The 25,999-nt window shown below is 39.3% G+C and overlaps 2 protein-coding genes across 10 annotated transcripts in view; both read left to right on the top strand.

Annotated features, from left to right (window-relative positions):
• Window positions 1-12,158, top strand: part of SENP7 (SUMO specific peptidase 7) — a 42,300-nt gene extending 30,142 nt beyond the window's left edge. For 8 of the 9 annotated variants that reach the window (XM_068907109.1, XM_068907102.1, XM_068907143.1 and 5 more), the window contains 8 exons: window positions 1,210-1,329; window positions 3,548-3,640; window positions 4,516-4,730; window positions 5,061-5,104; window positions 5,442-5,479; window positions 5,730-5,798; window positions 7,977-8,127; window positions 9,730-12,151. In XM_068907109.1, the coding sequence (XP_068763210.1) occupies window positions 1,210-1,329; window positions 3,548-3,640; window positions 4,516-4,730; window positions 5,061-5,104; window positions 5,442-5,479; window positions 5,730-5,798; window positions 7,977-8,127; window positions 9,730-9,867 (868 nt within the window). In that variant the 3' untranslated portion in view covers window positions 9,868-12,151. Of the gene's footprint in view, window positions 1-1,209; window positions 1,330-3,547; window positions 3,641-4,515; window positions 4,731-5,060; window positions 5,105-5,441; window positions 5,480-5,729; window positions 5,799-7,976; window positions 8,128-9,729 lie in introns of all 9 variants that reach the window. The other variant, XM_068907116.1, reaches the window with a different exon arrangement.
• A 3,493-nt stretch (window positions 12,159-15,651) lies between these two features.
• IMPG2 (interphotoreceptor matrix proteoglycan 2) overlaps window positions 15,652-25,999 on the top strand; it is a 63,046-nt gene continuing 52,698 nt past the window's right edge. Inside the window, exons 1-2 of the mRNA XM_068954392.1 lie at window positions 15,652-15,739; window positions 17,111-17,368. Of these exons, the coding sequence (XP_068810493.1) occupies window positions 15,652-15,739; window positions 17,111-17,368 (346 nt within the window). The remainder of the gene's footprint in view (window positions 15,740-17,110; window positions 17,369-25,999) is intronic.

The following is a 25,999-nucleotide window of genomic DNA, read 5'->3' as shown; positions in this document are numbered from 1 at the left end:
ATGAAGTGTTAAGTTGATTTTTTTTTTTAAGCTTTTGTATATCCTCAGTAGCTTCATTTATTTCAGTTTCATTTTTTGTTGCCCTTCTAACAGGCTGTGAGGTACTCCAGACAAAGTAGAGCAATTACTGTTTCTGCTCAAGAAGTAAATTTATTTTAGTTGTGTCCACTATAATCACTGTACTAAACGTAAAATCCTTAGTGTTGTACAAATAATATAACTAGGACAGTGAGAGATGTTCTGTCCAGGCATAAGGCAGTAAGAGTCCAAATTATATGGATTTTCAGTAGTTGTTAGGTGCCTAATTCCTGTTTGAGGATCACTACAGCTTAGGGAGGAGAAAAGGCTCTTGGGGACCTCACAGGACGGAAAATGCAAAGCAGTTTTAAGCAGGCAGCTGAACAAAGTAGAGGGTCTGTACTGAGTAGTTCATTACTAAGTTTGCATGGAACAGAGCATCCTCAGCTATTCTGTGTACGAGGTCAGGAATCCTTCTGATGCGCAGCCGCTGCAGAAAAGAACACGGCTAACACTTCTTGAGGAAGTTGTGCTTGCCTTACCTACTTTATGCCATCCTACTAGAATTGCTTGTAAAAATAAGTTTTGCGAAACTTATTTTTTTTGTGGGCCACTATTCTTTAAAGTCAAGATTTATTTTCTATATGCAGACTTAAGCAGAATTCTGTCTCCATGGAAGTTTGGCTGCAAGAATCCGTTTCGTTTGGCATCAAGCATGCAGTAACTGTGAGCAATAACAAGCCAGTTAAAACAGCTTATCTAGAGGAGTGAAAAAGGGAACGTGTACCTGAATGTTTGGTGTGGCTTTACAGCAAAGCCCTTTTTATTCTGGTGTAAACTGGAAATCAATTACACAGTATGGTCCCCGCTATAGCCCTATTGCAAGGGTAGAAATGTAACTCTAAAAATAAATGAAAGCATGAATACTGAAGCACAAATCTAAGATAAAGGGTAAGGTGACTGTGATCTTAGTAATTGTTTGGCATTTATATACTGTGGTGATGTCCATCCACGTGCATATTTAAAAGAGAGTATATAGAAAAGCTTAGCACCGTTAGCAGCCGTGAAGACAACTGATAGTAAACATAACCTGAGGATGATGAATCAGGCAAATAATTACGCTTTTTTATATTAGGAATGGTAGTTTCTACAATGGGAATTTAAAAATTTCTTTCTTTTTTCGTTTGGTAGATACCTCTTGTTGGAGAAAGCTCCAAAACATCTTGCTGATCGTACACATATTTTTAGCAGTTTCTTCTATAAGTGCCTGACCAGGACAGAAAAAAACTCGGAAGGGGATCCCAAACTTTCGTAAGTTTGCTTCCGATGCCATAATGACCAGAAATAAAGAATCTGCTACCGTTATTCAGAAGTTCTGTAGCTTGTATCTTAATTAGCACATAAAATAATACATTGGCGTTCTCCAAAGGATTAGCAGTTAAATGTTGTAACTCACAATTTAAGCGTAATGATATTTTTTCATTAAAGTTTACATGTGATTGATCCTGGCTGTGAATAAAAGTGTTATCGCCTTTCTCCAGCTTTATCTGAATCTTCACTTCAAACAATTATTTATGTATTTTGATCTCTTTCTTTTTTTTTTCCCCCAAACTCAAGAGTTTTTCAAAGCGTGCTTTATTTTAAGAAATTTTTCTTTTTTAATATTTTCAGATTTACCACATCTTTAATGTTACATGTTAATACTAAATTATTGTCCCGGTCTTTAGTAAGACAATTTACCTACACACCAAGTTTACATGTACGAGTTTTTTACACTCTGATACACAGAAATTGGAAAGTTTCACAGACAGTATCATTAGGAGCTGATGAAACCTGTATTACTTCATGCTTGCAGCCAAGACTGTGAAGGGTAGGATCGTCCCTAGTGCGCATTTGGTTCCTTCTCAACACCGATGTTTCAGTGGATCTTTCTTACCACTTCACTTCCAGTTATCATCTGCCAGCTGCTTTCATTCCATTATCATCAGTCAGCTTATTGAAGTTTTTCCTGTTTATCTCTGCAGTGATTTTCCTTTTGTTATTTATGAGGCCCCCAGGTTTTATATTCTTTCGGCCAGCTGGACCACCTGCACGTAGAGGTGTGCCACCTCCTTTCTGTGTTGCAGTCAAACATTTCTGCACAAAAGTTAGAGAAAAATGCAACTTCTGTGATATTTTTAAAAGAGCCTCAAAAATCCAAGGAGCTTTGCTTGGGACAATGTGTCTTCCATCAGTTTTTGTGCCTGTCTTCTGGCTGTGAATGTTCTGAGGTGTAGGCACCATTATCCTTAAGAATGCTCTTGTGCCTTGATCTGATTCCTTTTACAAGGCTGTACTGTCCTTAACCTCTTCCTGGAAGAAGAACGGCACTTTTAATGCGTCGTATGTCAAGCACTGTAGCTGCTGCAGGTCGGGAGGTAACTTTGGGAATTGTAGTTTTGTTTAGGGTTAGATACTTACCTGGTGAATACAGTTTTTTGAAGCGTGGAGAATGGAAAAATAGGCTCTGTATTGTCATAAATGAAATTAATCTCTACTGATGTAGGCTACTTAAAAAGTCCCTTTGCTTCCTTTTCTCCACACAGCTCAGGTAGCGAATTAAGTTTTGTTGCGTTTCCTTCATAGGCACTCTTCTAGGTTGCAGCAGTGCCTTCCACCGTTCTCTGTGCTTCTAGAATCACGTAATAGAGGAAATTTGCAGCAAGTCTTCCCTTCGCACTGCCCTCCACTCCCTGCCCCTTTTCTCCCGTTCCTCCCATATTCAAGTTGCATTTCTTGATCACAGATCAGGATTTAATTAGAATGGTAACAGCGGGTGTCCCCTGATTAGGGTGAATTTTGCTTTCAGTTGACATTGGAGCAAAGCTTTATAAACCATTGGTTTCCACTTAGTCTTATGTAAAATAAGAAAGCTGGATAATCTGAATTTCTCCTTGGGTTTTTTTAGTCTCCTGTAATGCCGTCTTCATGCTTTATTATGTCTGTAGGACTGGAAAGGGAATGTGATCCAGCAGTTAAAGCTCAGGAGTGGAGGGAATCTGTGTTTTAGTTCTGGCTTTGCTGTAGGTGTGCTGCACGACCCTGTACAAGGCATTTGGCTTTTCAATCCAAAAAATAAGGTGGTTCAGGCAGGCATTAAAAAGTAATATTGTGACATGGATATTTGTAATTTGCTTTAGACCTGTATTTGCACTGACAGATATTTGGGTCAGCTTTTCTGCCTTTAGTGTGGTCTGATAGCCTGGCTAAATAATTGCAGCAAATCCTTCCTGACTTTGAAATCTATGGATAATTTATGCAAAAGAGTTCAAGGTGATTCAGATAATGTCAACATTCATACCAGTCCACTTGGCTTATAAGTCACTGTGGCTTAATGTTTCTGCTGGTTTATTTTCTCTCTGTTGGGAAATTTCATGAATAAATGAAAAATCTTTTGAGGGGTTGGGAAAACGTAGGATTACTAATCCCTATACCTCACTTTAACCAAAGAGAACGAATCCCACCAATAACTGTCATTTCGTTTCCACAGAGCAGCACAGAGAAGACACAAAAGAGTAAGAACGTGGACTCGTCATATAAACATCTTCAGCAAAGATTTTATCTTTGTGCCTGTGAATGAGGAGTAAGTCTGTACAATTTTAGGCATGTGTTCTGGCATTTAAAATTTCAATATTTGAATGTTCTGGTAATTTAAAGATTTATAGCTGTACACCTGAATCATTAGAAATAAACATATTAGATTTTGAAGATGAAGCAATAGCAAGGAGTGGAATGAGTGATTTTTAAGCCTCTTCAGAAATTGCATTTTGTAATTATAGTTATCTTCAATAAGCTTTACACTTTTTTTCTTAGTTGTACTGAAAATTGTTTTTATGTATTTCAAAATAATTTACGTGTGTCACGGAGATGGTTCCTGTGCACTTAAGTAATGTTTCTGTGGAGAAATCGCAGCAATGCATGGTGTTAGTGGGAAAAAGAGCAGGAGTAGTACTTCCACTGTCTGTGCTTGGTCCTGGTTGAATAGCTGCCCTGCACATGGAAGCTCCAGCAAAGCTGAATAGTCACCGAGAGTTAGGTTTGCAAAACAGCTGTAGATAGAGACTGGGCTTGAGGCATGGTGTACCCTCACCTATATTCAAAACTGGGATCGTTGTCACAGGTTATTTTATTACTTTATTATTTTTTCCAGTGTGGGATCGGTGGTGAGAGGGTGATAAATTGCTTTGGTGGGTTTGGTTTGTTTTTGTTTTGTTTTTAAGAGAATCGGTACTTACCTTTGCAGTTACACCAAGCAAAATGCGAATTACGTATGGATAGGAAGATATGTATGAGAGGCCATGAAGGAACATGGTAATGGTAACAGTGGTTACATATGACAGAACAGTTGTCCATGAGCTCTCAGTGATATAAAAACTTTTCATATGCTTTTCAGAACCAAATGTTCCAATTTTGATGTCCCCTGTTTCCCTCTCCCTCTCCCCCCAAACTGCTGTGCAGGTCTCATTGGTACATTGCGGTCATCTGTTTTCCGTGGCTAGAAGAAGCTGTGTTTGAGGAATGTCCCCATCAGACTTCATTATATCACCAGCTTCAACAATCTCCACTTCAGGCAGAGAAGGAGAGTCAGAGCACTAGAACCAGTTCAGTGTTGGCCTTTCCTGGTAACTGCAAGGATGAAGAAATGGATGCAAACAGAAGTTTATTCTCAAAAGGTAGATAATTTAGAAGAAATTATGTCAAGCCATATACAGTTCTGATAGTGTCTTAATCCCTGAAGGAGAGATGTGATGTCTCAGAAAACATCCTGAAATGGAAGATTAGTGTAACATGTTTTTGTGTTACCATGCATAGTAAAGACTGGACAGCATTCTTGCTTTCTGCAACTCTTGCAAATTAATGGAAGGGACGTGCAAAATCACTGGCTCAGATCTTGTGGCAGTGGGTGGACTGAGTTCTTTTGAGTACTAATAATCATGAATTTGCAAATAGTTAGAAAATCCTTATCTTCTTACGACTTTCTACGTTTTTTTCTTTTGTTCTAGGTGACAGCCATGATGCTGCAGTTCTGGACTCGGATATTTCTAAAGTAAGTGCCTTTTTGTACTGACAGAGGAGACCTGTATTACTCCGCTTCCTAAGGCTCCAAGCCTTGAACAAATTACTTTGCATCCTCTTTTTTGCAGCAACTGTTCATGTTTGTGCAGCCTGCAGCATATGTGCAGGGCAGTTTGAGGTAGCCTGAAGTCCTTCTTTGCTTACCTAAGTTGCTTATGCTATGGTTTCACAGATTTTTAAAAATTTCCTATCAATTTCTCCCTTCCTGAAATAGGAGCCCAACTTGCTTTACCTGTACTCTGTGAAGACTTGTGGATTTTTACTTGCTATAGTTATTTTAAGGTTATTTTTTCTTTCTCTCCTCCCAGAACTCTCTAAGTAATTCCAGAAGGCAAATTTGTAAAAGGTAAGTTTCTATTTTTATGCTAACATTGTATTATTGAAGTGTTTATACTAAGAAATTCGGCGGTAATTGAGTGGGTTATTTGTCACATCTGGCTTATTATAAAGCCACAACTGTAGGGGACTGTCCATTTTTTTCACATTTATGCAGCTATTAATACTCGTGCTAAGCTGCATTCAAACAAAATTTTTACTTAGGTAGTACTGGTAATGAAAGATTAAACTGATTTTTTTGTTGTTGTTGTTGTTTACAGGCCTTGTATACTCATCTTAGATTCTTTAAAGGCTGGCTCCTTGCAGAACACAGTTCAGGTTTTGAGAGAGTAAGTAACTGCAGTTCTCCTTTATTAGAAAGGCTTGCCCTTGGTCAGATTTCAATGTTCAAAATAGTTTTCCTTATAAAGGAGTACGTTTCTATTCCTAAAGGAAAACCTACAAACAACCCCCAAAAAACCCAGCAGTGTGGTAGTTTGGATGACAATACTGTTTTCATTCTGCAGCGTAGCTGTAATGTAAACATTGAAAAGTAGATGTCTTTTTAAAATTGAAAAAAGGTTGAAAAGTAGATTGAGCGTTTTCTAGAGTGTTTTGCTTGGTTTTTTTTATCCCCTCCAATTCACTAATGAAAGTGTTTTTAAGAGCAGAAAATTTGATTCTTTGAAAAGAATACTTTGAAATTTAAATGATTTAGTTTTCCAAAGTGCTAACCTTCAGTATCCTGATGTCGCTGACAATTTCTGCATTGAATCTGCTCCTACCTATGTGCAAAAGTGCAGTAACTAAACTGAAGCCGTCTAAAAGTTGGATGTGTCAGTATAGTTATATCAGAATGTTAATGTGTGTTTTGAAAAGTGGGAATAGATGTATTTACAGTCTTTGTGATAAGTATTTAAGTATTGGAAGAATGTCCTCAAACTTTCAATACTTGTACACACTGCTAATGACTTTGACTTCTATCAAAAACTTTTAACAAAGTTAACGATACTAAGTAGTTGAAGCTAAAATGAGTTGTTCTTTTTGTCCCTTGTTGCATTCACTTCACTGAAAGGAACAAAAAATCTAGATCTTGGAAAAGTAAATTCATTATAATACTATGTTAGGAGTGGATGTGAACTGGTAAATTTTGTGACGCCATCTTTTCCCTAGACAGAGAGGCCGCCTGGCATATCTGTCTTGGGAGAAAGAATGAGGTAGCAAATTTTTTTTTTTTTAATGTCTCTGTGGGATATATTAGCATAGTGTTCTACACTTTGAGATACTCCAGAGGATGAAATTCCAGAGAGGGTAGTTTCCTGGAATTCATCAGAGAGATGTCATGAAAAGTCAGAAAACCAAGAGGTGACTCATGGAGGCCTGAGATCAGTGAACTTTGGGAAGCAGACCTTGTATCCCTTCAGTGTCAGGGAGAGAAACATCACCATGCAGTTATACCCTGAAAGTAGCAATCTGAGGAAACTCTGATACAGGGGTTCCATAACCTCTTTTTTCCTTAAGCCAATTTTCTTTGGCTTTTGAGCAGAGGTCAGGCCCAAATGAATTAATTTTCAAGTCAAAGAGCATTCATATAGGAAGTGTGCTTCACTGATCTCTCTTTATCTTGAATTCGATTTCATGTTTGTCTTCTATTCACAAGTGTCCTTTTTCTCAGAAGCTGTTTTGGGTGTTACATATGTATTTTTATTCTCAGAATTACAAGGACTTGGGGCTTGTGGAAATCAAACAGAATGTCTGACTTGTGTATTTTTATTCTCTAAAGTTAGGCCTTGTGTGTGTGTATATGTTGGTTTTTTTCTTTTTTCTTTTTCCACAAGCCTTAAGCTTTTACTTTTGAAAATCAGACCCTTATGCCTTCAGTCATAGTTTCAAAATCAGTGGCCGCTTTAGAATCAGTGTGCTTCTACTGAAGCAAGAAAACAGTAGAAAAGCCTGATACCGGATGCATCATAATGATATAGAAGTGATCCGTAAGGTTGTAAGTCTTTACCTACCTTATACACTGTTAAACTGCAAGGGTTGTATTGTATGATTGTAACTGAAGTCTTTCCGAAGATGAATTCTGATAGTTGTTTATTACAGTTTGCTTAGGGTGAAAAAGCACTGCTGGCTTTCTCAGGAGGAACCCAGGAAAAACGTGTGTGATAGTCATGAAGGATTACTTAAGTTCCTCCTTTAGCTCAGGTTTTAAAAAAGTGTCCTAACAGCTTGAGGAAACTCCGTGCATTGACTTTTTTTATTTTTTTTAAATGAAGTCATGTATTTTTTCCTATTTTGTATACTACATACGTTATATGGGAGAGGTACATCTTGATCTAATAAAATTTGGGAATTTTAGGTAGTTGAAATTGTGTTATTTCCTTATAGGAATTTATTTGACAGATTCTGTGAAGGAAGTTGGTTAAGGCATTGTGGCCAGTTCCAGAACAATACTGAGTAATACCCCAAAATGCACTGAGCTGGGGAGTTACTTCTCAAGTACTTAATCTGTTTGCTTTCCTTTACAGGTACCTGGAAGCAGAATGGGAAGCTAAACGAAAAACACACCGGGAATTCAGTAAATCAACCATGGTTGACTTCTGTCCCAGAGTGCCTAAACAGGATAACAGCAGTGACTGTGGGGTATATTTGCTGCAGTATGTGGAAAGCTTCTTCCAGGTAAAAATGGAAACTACACCCCCCACCCCCACCTCCAGCAACCCCAAATCTTATTTCTGAGTGAAATGCCCAAACAGAAAAGCCCATTATCCTCAGACGGTGTAAACATCAAAGCCACTTGTGAAAAAGATGAGATCCATTCTTCATGTAGTGGCAGGGCTCTTTGTGCCTGGAGCACAGGCTTTTTCTGCTCTGCATTTCCTAGGCAGACGTTTCTGGCCTTGTGATTTAATGATGCTTGTATGTTGACACATTGAAGGCCCTGAACTATGTGCGTGTACTTGACGCCCATGTACTTTACATGTTTCTGGCCTACAAATGGTACAAAGGCACTTTTTCCATGCCGGTCCTCTCTTCTTGTAGCCACTAAAAGTTTACTCAGCTCGTTCATTGGCCTTTGCGTGGTTTTGTATGTGCAGGTGGCAGCCTCTGCAAAGAGAGGGAGGGGGAGATCTTTCACAGGGAATGCACAGGGCTGAGGGAGTCTTTCTTTCCTTCCTGTCCAGCACATCGCCTTAAACGTCTGCAGCTGCTGGGTTTCAGACACTGTCTTTAGAATCTCCCCAATTCTCCCTCACTCTGATGAGTGCTCTTGCACTACTCTGGGCTTTGTTTGCCTGATGCTCATACGTGTTATCCACACTGAGTCCTTTGCATGGAAAGCCTTATGTGGGGCCTTGGCCAATTGACAGATTCTTCTATAGTAGAAAATAAGAGTTGAGCTCTTGTGTAGGTGGAAAATGAAATTATTTACCAGTGCTTCTGAACTGACCATTTTTTAAGATGGTCACGTTCTACTTGCAGAAGCAAGGCCGGAATGAGGTGGATGTAGTTTGTCCTTAACATCCTTAGTGATCGTAGACCACAGTTCATGATGTGGTTTCTCACTTTGCTTTTTCAACTTACCATACGCTTCTTATTTGTGGGAAGGAGAAGGTGAAATGTAAGCATTGCAAAAGAATAAAGAGGGGAAAAAGGCAAAAAAAATGGACTTAGGCAACTGAGATGTGGTGTAGTCTTATTGACAGAGTTGGCAGCGTGTCTCGGCTATTTCATTTGCTGTCCTACGTTGTCCTGAATTGTCCCCCTCTTGTTTCCTGCTGACCTTTGTGGGAATGTTCTTGCTTTTTTGCTCTCTCCTATCAGACAGACCAGCTTGTATCATAAAAAAGCGGTGCCTGAGGCTACAAAACTTCTTATGCTTAATTACTGTATGCCTGATCCTTCCTTACAGTGTGAGCATACATATGTGTTTTGTCACCAAAGTGTATCTGTCCCATTACGTAGCAGGATCATGTCTAATTTTATCACACAGTATGTGGACTGTGCTTTGAATATATGCTTATACTGATGCATCTCTCAGGGAAATGGCGATAGCTTGTCTTGCTTTTACCATGCGTAGCCCATGGTAAGCATATGTATACATGTGATTACCCTGGAGGAACTGGATTTGAGTTTGCAGCCTGTCACTGTGTCTCGTGGTGACTTGTTTGTGCATTTGTGGTCTCAACAGTAATGGGGGGGGGGGGGAGGTTTGCTGAATTTTTTTTGAAAGTTGTTCTAAGAAATTCATGCTGTAAATATTCCTTTTTCTGTTACCAGAATCCCATCGATAACTTTGAACAGCCAATGCATCTGGAGAAGTGGTTTCCTCGTCAGGTGATCAGAAGCAAACGAGAAGAAATTCGAGACCTGATCTTGCAATTGCACTTTCAACAGCATAGTGGCAGCAGCAGCTAATAAATCTGCTCAGCCAGACCTGGCAAAGACAGGGCTATATACAGTAACTGGAACTCTCCTTAGCAGCATTTGGGCTCTTTCTGCCTTACAAGTCTGAAAAAAATACCACAAGAAGTATTTTGTTTGTTCATTGTACATTTTATTTAAATAATTTTTTCATTTCGATTGTGCGGTCATAGAATGCAGTGATGGGAAAGGAGAAGGCTATAGATAAAAGTGTAAATATGTAAGTTAAAGCTAGTTCATATTTGTTGCTAATTGAACTTTTACTTGGAATATGGAAGCTACGTTTGGGTATGTGCCACAAAGATGTAAAAATATTTTGATCTTACGAAGCCTGTTTCTTACAATTCTGTATAAACATAACTTAGAGTTGAATGAGCATATAGCAGTCAGGCCTGAAGACAGGATTTTGACCCTGTGCTGTGACTCTTTCTACTTTGCAGTTCACACAGAATGAATACTATGTATTGTTTTAATTTAAGGTTATAATATTGACTCTCTTTAGAGATTTTTTTTGTTTGTTTCTGATTATATACAGAAATAGTCTGCATTTGTCAGAATATTCTGCTGAGATTTGCGGCTGCTGGATTTTGTTTTTTTTTTTTTTTCCTCCCTCGCATTTTCATCATAAAAACTTATTTTCATGGGAGTTGAAGCCATTTACTTCAGAGTGAATTTTGAAACCTTTTAAGTTCAAAAGTGGTGGTCTCTTTCCTATATTTTTAAAGATTTTTTTTTTCTTAACCAGATTTTAGAAAAAAATCTTACTGTCAAAGTATGTGCCAATACATGAAGGCAGTAGATTTTTAGTCCTACATACCGTAGTTTTGGGAGTTATACCTCTGAATTTTATGGCATCATTTGCCTTAAAAAAGCAAGCAAGCTGTAGTTTCGTAAGTTTATTTGAGATGTTTTACTGAAAAGTAAGCCCTTATTTTCATTCATAAAGGTCATTGTTATATGTAATATGTCTTTAGGATATGTAAATTACATATAAGACAAACAGGTTTTATACTTTGCTCAGGAGAACTGAGTAAAGATGCCCACATGTGTGAGTACTTGAACTTGGGGACTTGATTTGATAAACTAGCACAAGTTGGCTAAGTATGCATTGACAAAGTTTTTCTCATATATTGATCACAGAAAACTGTAATAGCCTTTTCATATGTGCACGTTTTTTCTCACGGTCACTGCATAATGTAAGGTGGCTGTGTTTAGAAGAAGGCTTTCTCCTGTTCCCCAGGGTAAGTCAAGTCATGTGTCGCAGCAGCTTTCGGAAGGGGACCATATGTCAGCTAACCACCAAAACCACTGTGTCATAAACATATCTACAAAACCAGGCCTCTTAAAGCTGCAAGTAGGCTAGAGAGTTAAAATGAAAATTGAGGGCAACCTAAAGATGTGATCAGTTTTCTGGTGTCTCGAAATTCTCAGGGCCCCTTCCCTCAAGGCAACTCTGATACTTTACATTGCAAAATCTGGTAGTTTCTTCAGGTTCCGTGCAGTTATCCAAAAAAAAAGGATTGTTTCGGGAACCAGGAAGCATTCTTTCTGGAAAAGAGAGACAATATTAAAATGAAATTATTTGCTGGTCGCAGTTACATACTGTATAACTGTGGGCAGCCTGGTGCAAATAATGCATGTGTTTGACTTCATTTCCACTTTAATACTGTAGTTTGTCACTACACCCATCACCCTCCTCCTCAACTTCTATCCCCATCATCCCAGAGCGTTTTGTGGCTTTCATCACCTAAACCACATCAGCGCTACAGGGATAATCTGTGTATTTATTATAAAATAGATAAAAGAATGAATTCAGAAATGTGTGCCCTTTCTCTGTATCTTTTAAATTGTGAATATTTCTGATGTTCCCTTAAATTTGTATTATAAATCGTTTGGGGTTTTGCTACTGTAAAAATTGGTTTCCATCATAAAGTAATATTTGTTTTCCTTTAGATTGGCTGGTTTGTAGATATTTAAAAGCAAAAGTCCTGTGTAAACTTTCCTGAATTGGTTTTATAACATTTTAAAGGATTACTTTCATACATAGAGTAATGCTAGATGTGTGCTGTGAGAATGCCAATACATTTGATTTAAAAATCTCCAGAAGTTGCTGAATGTGATCGTTACCATTCCTTTTCTCTGCTGCCACAAATAACCAGAGAGTAAGCATAAGATACACCGTCTTACTGCTTTTAGTCACGTACACAGTATGGATCTGTTAATCTAATTTTGTATGAAAGTGATTATTTATTAAAAAGGCATTCAGCTAGTTTACAGCTTCTTGTAGCAAGCAAGGCTACTTTTTGGTGTAACACAGTGTTATAGTTGTTTTCTGTAGTTAGGCTAACAGTCTGACAGCCTGAATGACCAACTTGGAAGAGTCTACCAGATGCAACCCACCCCATTCCAGCCATTTGCATTTAGCACTTGCATCAGTTGCAGTTTGGGGGCTATTGCTGAAGTGTAAATTAGAGCTCACCTACAGTAACTCTTAGCATATATCAGGCGCCTTTTTGCATGCGTCCTGTATCTCTGTTTCCTGTGTCAGTCCCCATTTAACGGAAATGGTGGAGTGACATGATCCAACCAGTCTTTGTAAGCTATTTACTCTACGTATGTGCAATTTTATTTTAACAGTATCTTATTGTAGTTATAAATGTGTTGAGCCATGCTGGGCTGAATTTGCTCAGTTTCCTTTCATTTTGGAAGATTAAATGGCCCCAGGTCTTGGGAGACAGGTGACCATACGCTGGTATGGTAGAGAACTCTCGCAGAGCACTCTCGCTGCCAGGAGCACAAGCGAAAAGCGGTTGTGGCAAAATGTTTGGCAACAGCAACCACAGAAACCGAACAAGTGAAAGATTTCTTCTGACCTAATTGTCTCAGCTAAACTGATCTGGAATTTTTTTGGTTAATCGTGGCATATACCGTGAAGTCAGCTGTTGTAGTCCATTCACAGGAGACAGTTTATAATCTTGATATTAAGTCACAGGAGTTTGAAAATAAGGAGCACCGGCAGTCATGTAACTTCGTCAGAGGCACTCTCATTAAGATGTACCTTTATTTTGCATTGCTTATCTACAGATGTCAGTAGATTTAGCTTTCTGAATGTGGTTGAAAGGCAAAATTATGTAAACACAGCATTTGCACTACAGCAGAATTTCAGTGGCTATTATCTTATAGAAAACTAATTCAGTTATTTACATTTGCTATATGAAAGTGCATATGCTTTCTTTTCAGAAACACAAAATACCAGAAAATTGGCTTTTTATTATGAAAGGTCTTTATATGACCTTGGCCTGTCCCTTCGCTAGGATTGTATTTGCCTTTTTCATCAGGAAAAAACATTTTTCCTAAACACTTTTGAACAGAAATCATATCTGTTCATGTCTTGGAAATCAAGAATAATGCATTTTCTAGTGCAAAACGTTACTGTAAAGGCTTTACCCAGATCAAGGGAGGAATTAGTTTTCAAAGGTTATTTTGAAAATTTATTACAAGACTTGTTCTGCTTGTTTTGAAACACTTCAAGTGATGCTTGTGCTTTCTCAGTTGTGCGTTTTGCTATCAGAAACGCTTAGAGACTTTCAGCTGTTGCAAGTCTAAATTTCAGTGCTGAAATCAGTGTTGAATTTAAAATTGACAGGTTGAGCTAACATTATTAAAACTATATGTAAATGTTCAGAATAATTTATCACCCAGAAGCTGTATAGCTGTAGAAAACAATTAAATTTTTCCAGAGAGCTAAAACAGGTATTTTTTATACTAGCCAAATTCTCAGTGCAGCTCAGTACTACTTTGTTTTTTTTCATCACCACTCTAAATTTGAGAACTGTCCAGGAAAACACTTAATTGGATTTCAAACTCTTATTCAAGCTCATGCATTCTGAAAATTTCTCTAAATGGATTTGTTGTCATACGTTCTTGAGATAAGTGAGCCTTTGTCTTTCTTAGTATGGATGGTAATTCTAGTCTTGCTTTAGTTGTATTTTTGCTGGCTAATGGAAGCGAAGTCACTCATGACTTTGAAAGCATCCATCTCTGCAGAGGATTTAAAAAAAAAAAAAAAAAAAAAAAAAAAAAGGCTAGTCTGTGTTGCTGAATGCAGCGTTGTGACAAAGATATCCAAGCTAGCCTCAGAAGCTGCTCTGTTGACTTAGACGTGCTCGTGGGACTGGGAAGTAGCGCATGGGTGTGAGCGCAGCGTCGTTCCTGTGCCTTGCCGCATCAGGACCATTCAATTTACAGCTTCACTGTGGAGTACTGTGCCTTGCGTTGCTGCCAGTTGGGTAATAGAGCTAGCCTAGGTGCGTCTGAACTGTGCACATCAGAGAGATTGCAAATGTCTGATTCTAAGAAACCTGTTTAATGTAGTTGTCAAAACAACTCAGTGGCTTAAATGAAGTGTGATTCAGTAGTTTTGTGGAAAAAAGCGAGGAAAATTTGTCATTGTTTTGAAAATACAAGCCAGAGTCTGTTAGAAGGCAGAAGACAGATCCTAAAAGCAAGGGTGATTTTCTTTGATTCCTGTGAATGTCCTGTGTGTGATACCAGGAAGTTCTTTGTTACTATCTGTACTGCTAGAGTTTAGCAGAGTGGCTGTAGGAGAGGAGTCGGCACTGCATACCCAGGGAGTCCTGTGCTTGGTCCCTCAGCAAATACTCTGCAGACCTTCTCTGGAAAGCCTTGGGAACCCACCTTTGAAATATTTACACAAAACCACTAAACTAAAGCTAGTCACCTTGAACGAGCCAGCAGTTTGCTCAGATTCATCTGGACACAGTAAGGAGCAAGACCTGAATAGTGTAGGCCGTGAGGCAGCCCTTACAGGGTTGCTCCAGCGGGACGAATGCCGTCCGCCGTTGCAGGAGGGCTTCCACATGCGTTTCCCCAGTAAGCCAACCCCAGGCAGGAGGAGAGCTGAGACTGCTGCTGCTTTTCTGCACTTGGTCCTTACTGCAGTTCTTGTTAACAGATGTCTGTTCAGGTATCAGGACAAATCTGTTCCTAATGTTTGTGTCAAATGAGAGATGAAAAAACAGATTTGCCCCGATTTATGTTGGGGGAAGCAGCCGTTCTGGAATGTGAAGCACAGTGGTGTAACAACACAAGATTTTCTACTTCAGCGCAGGCTCAGGCCGTGGGACTTCATTAGCTCTGTCACCAGAAGAAACAGGACACCGAAGAAAGGTTGCTTCAGTGCTACCTACCTCAGTGTTTAAACCAGTCAGTGCATTTTTAGATGCATATATTTGTACAAGCAAAAGAGGCAGCACACACTGAGACCTTGTACTGGAGAACAGTGTGCTCCCTCTGAGGTTTGGTGGGCAGCATGTTTTTGAAAAAGGGCAGAAATTGAAGAGCCAATGAACAAACGTGGTTAATTAAATGTGAAAGGTGCTGTCCTTGTTTGGACTGTTAATAGTATGACAAGCTCTGGTAAAGAGCTTAGCTGACCAGATTAAAATTAAAAAATTGTCTCAGTCCATCTGCTAACTCCAAGAGCTTGCTTTCATCACCTTTTCTTGTTTTTCACTGAAGTGGAATACTCTCTTTGAAGAGAAGATCATTCCTAGGATATCTTGGCTGTTTTTTTTTTTTTTTAAAACTACTGTGTTTTTTTTTTTTTTTTTGAAACTAATGTGACGTCAAGACATTTCAGGAAGGGCGATGCTCTTGGTTGGTTCAAGGTTATGTTACAGAAAACAGCTCTCTAACAGCTAAACGGGATTTTCTTTTCCTCTTTTCTTTGCATATTGGTTTTTGGACACAGTAAGTATGCTCAACTTGCCTTGGAAAATCTATCTCTGCATCTTGGTTTTGAGAACGATTGAAGGAGATCTTCAGAATCTTCAGATTGTTGCAGGTAATGCAGTACTCTTCTTTATAGTCTTATTTTAAAGATTGTACGCGTGACAGTATGTAGAAATAAAAATATCTCTCTGCGTTAATTAGAACAAACGGAAGTAGAATAATACAGAAAGATGTTGGTCAAATCTTTGCTGTGGAATCTGTTAACATGGAGAACTTGCAGTGATTTCCAAGAGGCCTTACTGTACGTTTGTATTGTTTTAACAGAGTAGAATGTAGCTACGGGATGCTAGTGTTTCCAACTTTGAAAAGCATGAAGTACTGGTGAAAAAAGTTTTTTACTTGATATTCTTTAATAATTTTATATTAAATCTTTGAAAGAATTTGTCTTCTCTGTATAGGCACTGAAGATGTGTCAGTTTTGGTAAAGATTGCGGTTTTGACGTAGCGACCTTGTTCAACATTCTCTTCTCCCTCTGACGTACCATCTGGTGGTGCTTTTCTGTTATAGAGCTGACTCTTAGTACACCATCCAAATAACCACGTTCCTGATGTTTCAGTCATCAAAGTCAAAGGTGCTATTGATTTTGATGATGCAGAATGAGGTCGTAACCTATGGGATGAAAAATGCTATAGATGTATTACTATTCTTTCGTTAATGAATGAATTCATTGTGATTCTTCTTTAGTGGTGTTCTTGGGAGGGAGGGAAGGGGAGAAAAAAGTGGAATTAGTGGAATTAGCTAATTTTAAATCACCTGCCTGTGGAGGACAGAGAATGAGACTGTCAGACTAAACCTGAATAGACACATTCTTCCTTCAGCTGTGAAGTTTCATCTGCAGTGATGTGGAAAAACTAACATAAGAGGAAATTAAAAAGCTAAAAGCTAGAGCTGCTAAGCTTTTCCTTTTTTCCCCTTCCCCTGCTCCCATCAGGTGGGGACCCATCCGGTGGTGATAGAAGGCATACTTGCTAGGTGTTGATTCAGGCAGCTTACTTAAAACAAGGGATATGAAAGTTAAATTTTTTTTTTTTTTTGCAGAAAGGCTGTATAAGCTAAAGGGAATTGTTAATTGATTAGTTTAGTGGCCCTGCAAGCTGTCATAGCACATCTGTTTAGTCACATATGTAGTCCCATTGGCTTAAAGGAGCTAAATTACAGAAGTAAAGTTCAGCACAAAACGTTAGCATTTGTAGGGTTAGAGCTTTGGGTTATTTGAAAGGATGCTATGAAGAGCTTAAGGTTATTTAAAATAATACTGTCATCACAGAGACAGGTTTTTGGGAAGAATAAATGGCTTGTTAACAGAAAAAAGCACAGTTTTGTCCCTCAGAGATCAAAACAAAAGCATTAAGATGCATTAAGATACATAGGAATGTGTCACTATCTCACCTGAGACGTTTTTGTGTGGTTTTAATTTTACAGCAGAAGCTTATTCAGCTGCAGAAGAAACACAGGCTAAAGATGCTTCACCAGCCCCTCAGTTTGGTGGCTGGCATTTAGCAAACCCTTCTCTGTCTCCTGAATTGAAAAAAACTATTGGCATTTCGGAGACTGAACAGGTCAACAGACACTTATTGCTTCGAAGGAAGCGATCCGTTTTGTTTCCCGGAGTTAAGATCTGCCCTGATGAATCTGTTGAGCAGGCTATTGCCAACCATCTGAAATACTTCAGGCTCAGAGGTAAGTAAGCATGAACAATGTAGTCAGTGTGCATTTTGTGGGTAATTGATAAAGAGCAGCTACTTGAAAAGAAATTAATAGATGAAGCTTTTAAAGCGAGGAATAGGAACCGTGCAATAGGAAATATGTTATTACACAAGAAACTTAGTTTTCTGTGGTAACCTTCCTCATGGCAAGCTATTCTGAGCTAAAAAGTTGGTATTAATTGAGCTAAGCACGGTTAGTGTTTAATAATTATTCATACTTTCTCATAGAACAATTTGAATGGTCAGAAAAATAGACAGTATGCACAGGTTCATGAAGCAGTAGATGTAGGTTTTAGTTAGGGAATTCTGCTTAGAATTCCAGCAGAATTCACGGAGGGGTCTTTAGGAAAAGAATCAAGTCAGAGACACTGGTGTCTCGACCATGGGACTTTTGATTATGGCTGGTTGTGCAAAGGGTAGGATACTCCTCTAGCTAAAAAGCCAATCTCTTCATATTAGGCTGTGACACAATGGAAAGAGTTGAAGCCTTTCTTTTAAGAGGTATGAGTCAGTACAGGAGTCGTCTTTGAGAATCTGAAATATTCTCGGTAGTAGCTTCTTTTGTGAATTACTTTGGCAGTGTGTCATATTTTGACACTTCTATCTGCGAAAAGGTTGGAATAGAAAACTGAGGTTGTCCAGCAGCTTTTCTTTCTGGTATCTGTGTCTCTCCTTACTGTGCCATCCAAACACTTCACGGTATCTTGCTGTGTGTGTTTCCGCAAAATCTGTCAGTGAAACAAGAAAGAGCTGCTGTCACTTGAAGGAAACATGTTCAGAGGCGTGTTTAATGCCTATACAAGCAAGTCACACTGGGAACTCCCAGTGTGTTACGCTTAGGTACCTGCTTTAAAATAATACAGTTAAATCACTGTAATTCCCTTTTCAGCATCTTTGTCCAGAATAAAAATGCCTTTTTGTATTTCTATTTAAAGTTTATTAAAATGTAATTAAATATTTAAAAATTGAAAACTTATTTATTTATGTGGCTTAGGAAAGGATTCTAAGCTTTTAAAAAAAGAAATAAGAAGGCCATACTGCCTTCTGTCCACATGACAGTTATGCTTGTATTACTGTACTAATAGAAGTGGTTAAACTGTCATGAATAAACTAAACAGTGAGCTCCTAGATCACTTTGACGAATAAGTCTACCTTAAATGACTTACCTAAGGTCCTGCAAGCTTGAGACAAGGCAGAGTATTGAGCCTGTAATCCCTCAAGTCCCAGACATCCATCACGGACGCTGGATCAGCCTTTCTGTTTGCTCACTAGGTTAATACCGCTCTCTCAACAGTCACAAGATGAAGGCTTTTCTAGCACCTCTGGACTATGGGAGCCCTTTTTCAGTCCCATCTTTTCAGCAATAGTTGCGGTAATAGTGCTGCCCTCTGAACAGAAGTTCCTCTTTCCAAATAAAGTTCCTGAGGACTGCATGTGTCGCAGAGTACCAATGTGTAGGGACTTAAAGAAATGGTTTTGAGCAAAGGGAGGCCAATTTTCACTTGCTGTCCACCTAGCGGTACTGCACTCCTCCGATCATGTAGGGGCTCCTTTCAAAATTCTGCTTATGAAGAGACAGTTGGGCTATCTGGTCGCCTAACAGGATAAGGTGTCTATATAGAGGCCTCTTTTGGAAACTGTTCCTTTTTGCGCTGTACCATAACTGCCTCCCTTCCTCTCTTGCCACCATCTAGTGATTTGTGTTACGCTGGTCTGGTAAACTCCCCCTCCAGCCGCAATATATGCATCTAGGAAACTTGCTATATGAAGTATTACTGCAGAGACCATTCTGGAAGTCTCCCTTGCTTCTCAAAGCCTTGCAAGGGTATTTGGGTCAGGATTCTGCTCTTTTTGAGACAAGGGTCCTGTTCCAAAGCCTGTTGGAGTTGGTGAGTTTGGCTTCACATGGGTTTGGATCATGTACTCTGTGTTTGTACTCCCTTCATAGCAGTGAAAAACCGTTAGGACCTGGAGTTACTGAACGTATGTGTAAAAGTAAATGCAAAGAACGTGTTTGGAGAAGAAAGTGGAATCCTGTAGGATCAGAGCCTCATCCAGATATCTGTCTGAATATTTGAAAGTTCACACAGTTTGACAGGCTTCGAACTTCTTGTTTTCATCTGCCCAGAAAAGTTTGACTGTTCTTTGTTTTGCTCCAAATGAATCCACGTTTATGTGCTTTAGCTGTAGTCGCCCCTCTGTTATCTGTGATAAGGAGAATGTGGGCCGCTACAGAATAAGCAAAAATGTGAATGATAAAGGAGAAGAAAAATCTGTAAATTAGGTTGCAAAATCATATTCACAACTTAACTATGCTAGGTTGGACCAGAGGTCCATCTGCTTCCCTACTGGACTCTTCTGGTCTCCACAGTCCACAAGGACTTCTTGAGTAGAGGTGTTGTGTCCACCCTTAGCATGTTAAACTTTTGAAAAAGATTTCTGCAAGAAGCAGAGGTGACTTGAAGTAGCAGCAGGTAGAGCAAGGTTCAGTTCAAACAACCTGCCTCCTTCATTTTGCTGGCAGCCCTGTGCTGCATCAAGAGTATTTGGTGAAGTCTACTTAATCGCATCCTGAGTAAATGCACCCTGGGGTAAGTGAGAGTTGATGATGCTGTTACTTTCATTCACAATAAAGCTGCTCCTTGAGCACTGTTGAATTATATACCTTGATATACTTATGATTTCTTGAAACCACGTTTCAAGCTAGCAAAATCAGTGCAGGGATAAAATAGTGAGATGAACTCTCTTGTCTGTGTGCTGTCAACACAATATTCCTAGGAAGGAGTGTGGTCCCAGTCTGGCTCTCAGAGGCCAGCTAGTATCAGTGATTAGAAAAATAACTGACCCCACGAGGGAATAAATATGGTAGTACACGAAACTTTCAGATTCATAAGATCTCTTTCAATTTTAGTATGCGTTTTAAGAATTTTCTTTTTATTCTGTACCTGTTAAAGTAAGGGACGACTTTAATAGCCTATACTTTCTCATTAAAGGAGGGTTTTAACAAAATGTATTCTTTCCTTATTTTCACTTTCATATCAATAAAAACCAGTGCCATTACCATGGAAGGAAAGGATGTTGCTATTTTGACGTAAGAGCTTGATAGAAAAACAAAAAAGGCTTGCCAGTGCTGGTTATCCAGGTTACACTTGTTCTATCTGTATCCACCTTAGAAAGAAACAGGTAGGACTGTAATTATCTATCTGTGGTTCCCAGCTTTATTTGCTTTTACAAGCTTGCTAAGGCCTCTGTTAGTGGTAGAGATTGACTGATGTGCATTTCTAATGTATGCTTTGAGCCAGGTGCTCACATCCTACAGCTGTACGCTTTAAGCGTATAGCTTCCCCTGCCCCACTAAGTGCAACTTCTGGATTTTTTTTAAGGTTAAATTCTCCTAAGAACAATCACATTCGTGACATGTACTGTTTGACAGACCTGCAGATCCAGAAATTTGTTTTTCAAACGGATAATCCTAAGAGATACAAAAAGTACGAAGTGAATCATAAACAATTTTAAAAGGGCAGCAGAATACAGGGATACAAACATCAGTATTCTCTAAAATAACAGTAGCACCATTTAGCATTTCAAAGCCTAAGTAATGGTATGATTATTCATTGGTGGTTATGATTATTGTAGCAGATAGAAGCACCAGCCAAGAGTAGGGATGTTTTTGCAGTCGTTTCTGTATATCTGCTGTCAAAGACAGGTTCCTTGAGTCCTGATTTATTCCTACAGTCAGTCACTTTGCAGAACAGATAGAGTTTTACATTAAGCAATAGGCATTATTTTCTGTCTCTTCTGGACCGAATCTGGGATTACGGTTATCTCTGTAGTCCTCAGTACTCCCTGCATCTTTTGTAACTATATATGGAAATTGCTGCTCTTGGCTGGCTTTATATTTCATTACGCAGAGAGCGAGCGCGAGAGAGAGGGAGAGACAGAGAACATAAAGACGGCAATTAGTCAAAGCCTATGGATCGGATCCTATAGGCTGTTTTAACACGTCCTTTTAAAATGGTAAGAAGACTATTGTTGGTGCAGGAGGGTTCATGTAAATCTAGCACTAGTTTGTAGCTGGACTGTTTTGATGAGCACAGGGTTGGTGTATCTAACGGACAGCTGTAGATTTCACAAAACAGATTTAGTGAAATTAAACTGAAAGTATGAATTTCAGTGCACTATATAAAGTAATGTTAATTTTGAATAATGTTTTGTACTACGCACAGGGAGTTGATAGCCCAGGCCCCTGTTAAATAAAAACTAGTATTGGGATTGACTAGTCACCTTGTGTTGACAGTTCAGTGTATCTATCCACTTTGTTTGTTATAAAATGCCAGTAGATGGCTGAAGATTTCAATATACTTGGAAGCTGAGTTAGCCAGTAAAATGGAAATGAGTTAAGGCTTACAAGGTAGCATGGAGAAGCTTGCACTGCTGTCCCTATTCTGTATCTGTTAACCAGGTAAAACAAAGGATGCTGGGTTTTCACACTGCAGTCCAGGGTAAATAGTGCTTCTCTCTTGGGGTATCTGAGGTGTCGTCACTCTGGTAGCTACGTTTGTTTGCGTTTTTTCCTCATGTGATCCACTGTCTTGCACAACTCGACATATCCATGTCAAATGAGTGCATCTTATTTTCAGATGAGTAGAACAGATCATCTCGCTGCCAGAACTGTTTTTATCAGCCAGAGCTTCAAATAAAGCTGAAGACTAAAGATAGCATCTAAAGATACTGACCAAAGAAGGAACTAGACAGTATTCTAGGATGTGATAGTTATTAAGGGACAAAGAAGACCTCTTCATTTTGGTACTTTGAAGAGAACAAAAGGTGCTCCTCAGGAATGAGGTTCTGTGCGGGATAGTAACTCCTTGACTTGGTAATCTCAGGCTCAGGACTGAGCTGTCCATGTTAAAGTCAAAATCCAGATTTTCTCCCTGTTTCTTGGGTTCAGGTCTATTTATTGAAGTGTTAGAAATAATGATGTTATTTATCTAGTATACATGGACAGAGTTAAGAGTGAAGGTTCAATTTGATGGTGAAGCCCTAAATGTTACAAATTTTTCAAATGTGGCTGACTAACAATGAAAACAAACAGTTAAAAATCATACAAAAAAATACTTGGCTAAACAAACATGTAGTACATAAATCAAAATGTCTGGCTGAGTGAGCCTTTTCTCCTTATTTCCCCTTCTTCCCTGGAACATTTTGTCTAGTTCATACTCGGTCAACAAATTCTGAAGTTTATTGGTAGAAACTCTAGTTCTGTCTTCCTCTGTATTGGAATTACTAGATGTCACTATATGCTTCTAAAAAGTTTGATTTTTCTCTTAAAAAAAAAACAAAAACAAAAAACCCCCCACTCCTTCATAGTCACTGAAATCAGAGTCACAGAACCACAGAATGGCCAAGGTTGGAAGGGACCTCTGGAGATCATCTGGTCCAACCCCCCAATATTGCTAGAGAGAATGGTTTGTGTACTGGAATTTAGTATGTCAGCGTTCAAAGAGTTTTTTCTTCATGTGGATTAACTAGTTCAAGTTGAACTATTGTTGTACTGTTTAAAGGTTGCTATGTTGTAGCCCGTACACAGGAGCATTTCAGCGATAGCTGAAGTGATTCCTGTGCGCGTGTGTGTATTAGTTTGACAGGTGCTAATGAAGTCTTTGGAGGAAGGATGTGTTAGCAAGTGTCTCTTAAGTCTCCCTGTTGCCATAGTCTTTAACAAAACCCACTGCAATTAAATCATTCAGTTTTGCAGAAAAAGGAGAAGGAGTTGGCCTCATGTTACCTCAAAACAGAAGATTCTGCCTGATTCACTGCTGCTAGCTACTCTACATGATTCAACTCTTAAGAAGCACTAATGGGATTTAGCTGGGATTAAACTCCAGTGCTGTCCACTTACACAAATGGCCACCCAACCCCCTGCTAAGGGCGCAGTACTGTCATGTGGTGCCCCACCTGTTCACCTCAGAAATCCCTGAGCGCAGACTGTGATTTAGTAGGCTAATTGTTGCTCATTGGAGGGATAAATGCATCCTGCCTGGTGAAGCTAGAGCGCCAGAGAGATGGCGCATCCAATCCAAATGCATGAGAGGTATCCATACGGTCGAATTTCAGAGAGGAACGGATGATCTCGTCGCAAATCTTAGTTGGAGATTTTGAAAAGAACAGTAAAATCTTTCGGAAAGGAAACTTTAAACTTTTTTTTTTTAATCCCTTCCTAAAAATTCAGAGGAACTCAAAAGCACTTGTGCCTATGGGGGTATTTTATTTGAGTGTAAACATCAAACTTGAAGCTATTAAGCTCCCAAAGCCTGGACTTTTCAGCTTCCAGAGTTGATGTGCTCAGATACGCATGGTTTTACTGCATGTAAGGCTTTCTGAGGGGGGGGGAAAAAATCTTTAAAAATCTGTAAAGAGTCTTTAAAAATCAAGACCTTGGCTGTTTTAAGTGCCTGTGACACTTTGCTCAAGTGGAATTTTGCACAAGGGCATGGGCCAAATGTGATGTTTTTACCCCCTTTTTCTGTGCTTTGGATCTCTCTCACACCCTGAAGGTTTATTATATCTCAGTGACGAGTGAAGTGGCTTCTGATTTCTGAGGCTCTCTTTCAGGAGATGGAGAATGTACAAAATGTAGTATGTACGTGCAAAATGGATGTTGGGGAGAAATTGCAGAACAAGCCATTCTGTTTCCATTCTTGATTTGAATTCTGATTTGCCATGTCAGTTAGTTATGTATCTTGTGTGTGCCTGCTTACTTACCTGTAAATAGCTGCAATGATCATATCCCTGTAGCAGGGAGCTTTTTTTTTTTAATCTCATAAACCTTGATTTTTTTTTTTTTTATGTTTGAATTCTTCAGAGGAAAGTTGCAAAGTAGCTGAGAGATCAGTGAACGTTAAAATAAGAGTTATTTATTATCACAGCCCTATGATGAAGGAAGTCGTTTTCTAGAGGAGCTTACCTTTCCACCCACACGCAACTTGAAGGCTCTTAGCTCGCTGCCTTAAAAGACTGATCTCGATTTTATGATGCTTCTAATCAGTATTGTTTGCTAGGGATTAGAGGCCTGATCACAAATCCTGCCTCCTCCAGGGCCCGATGTTGCTAGTAGTGTCCCACGTAGTCTGTGACTGTGGCTGCCCCTGGTGCAGGCCAGTGAAAGTTAGGAGTGAGGACTGCAGGATCTAGCCATGAAGACGAGCTCTTCTCACGTGCCCTAAGGGCTGGCCTGGTGTTCAAGTGGCAGCGTTGCCGGGTCTAGTCAGCATTTCTTTTGCGGTACTGGCAGGGCTGACTAGTTGGTTAGTTTGGTTTTAAGGATTTTACAGTTTGTCATGCAAGGCCTGTACTGTGAGCAGCTTTCTTCTATTTTACTTAATAGTTTGAATACGTCAGCGCAATGTAGCATATTCGGCAAGCAGCTTCAGTCTTAATTCTGAGTTGCTGGACTCCTGTCAATTCATCATAAGCTCTGATATTGTAATTTTTTTTTTCCATTTCCTATCTCCTTTAAAAAGGAGATTTCACACTTGAAATTTGAAGTTATGTTTCTAGTCAAAAGGCTTACTGGCAAATCTGTATTTTTTCCTACACTGTCAATTTCTTGTATTTTCTGTTTCAAAGGGGTTGCTATTTTGAATATTAGTTGAAAATTGCTCCAGTTATTGTCAGAGTATGTAGCTAGTATATGTGGCACAGATACGGTGGAGTTGCTGGAAGGTCAGAAAGGAAAGATGGGGAATTATTTTTATACTGTAAAATACAGTTATTTACTGAAGCTTCCCTTCAAGTCCTGTTAAACTTTGTTTACAATGTTATGGTTCCAAGTTTTGTCTACGTGGACTTAGCAGGCCTGTAATCTATTTATGAAAAATTACATTTTTCTTACATGGGAGTTTTCAAGAATTTGTTGGTAAGGACACTTTGAAAAACCTCCCTGGCCAGTAGGTACTCCAACACCCATCACAGGGATGGGCTCCATCTTCAAGTTAAGAGAAGGTTAATCACATTTTTTATGAAACTGAATGCAATCTGAGGGTGGTGCCCATTCATCCCCCTGGGCTGTGATCAGAACGGGCTGCCTCTTTGACATGCCTGAAGGAGAGATGGGAGACAGAAGCAAATTTTTTTTCTGTACGTTGGCATGATTTGAACCACACTGAAAACTGTGCTGTTCTCTTTTTGTGCTCGGAGTGGCAACTCTCATGTAATTATAAACATTGAAAGGTGTATGGGGAAGACAGGAACAAAGTTGTTCCTTTTCTTAGCCAGCTGGAGGGTTTGCTCTTGAATACCGTGTAGGTAAGCAGGCCTAGGGATAGTCCTTGCAGCCTGGATCTGCTGTCCTACAAAGCGATCCCCTGCTTTCCCAACTGGCCAGCTGGCATAACCAGGACAATGGCAGGGTGAGCTGTGTATGAAGAAGGTTGCGGGATGACTGTGTGTCCCAAGCAGCTCACTGCGGCTGAGGATGCCGTTTCCTGGGCAAGGCTAACAGTAGCGTTTAAATGGCAGTCATGGTATGTGTTTGTTCAAGGCTTTTAATATCTCCCCGTGTGTCAGAATAAACAAACTCTCAGACCACTCAGGAGGCAGAAGT

Source organism: Struthio camelus, chromosome 1, assembly GCF_040807025.1.
Source record: "Struthio camelus isolate bStrCam1 chromosome 1, bStrCam1.hap1, whole genome shotgun sequence".
In the NCBI taxonomy this organism is placed as follows: Eukaryota; Metazoa; Chordata; class Aves; order Struthioniformes; family Struthionidae; genus Struthio; species Struthio camelus.
The sequence above is the reverse complement of the archived record's forward strand: the minus strand, read 5'-3'. Positions and strand labels throughout refer to the sequence as shown.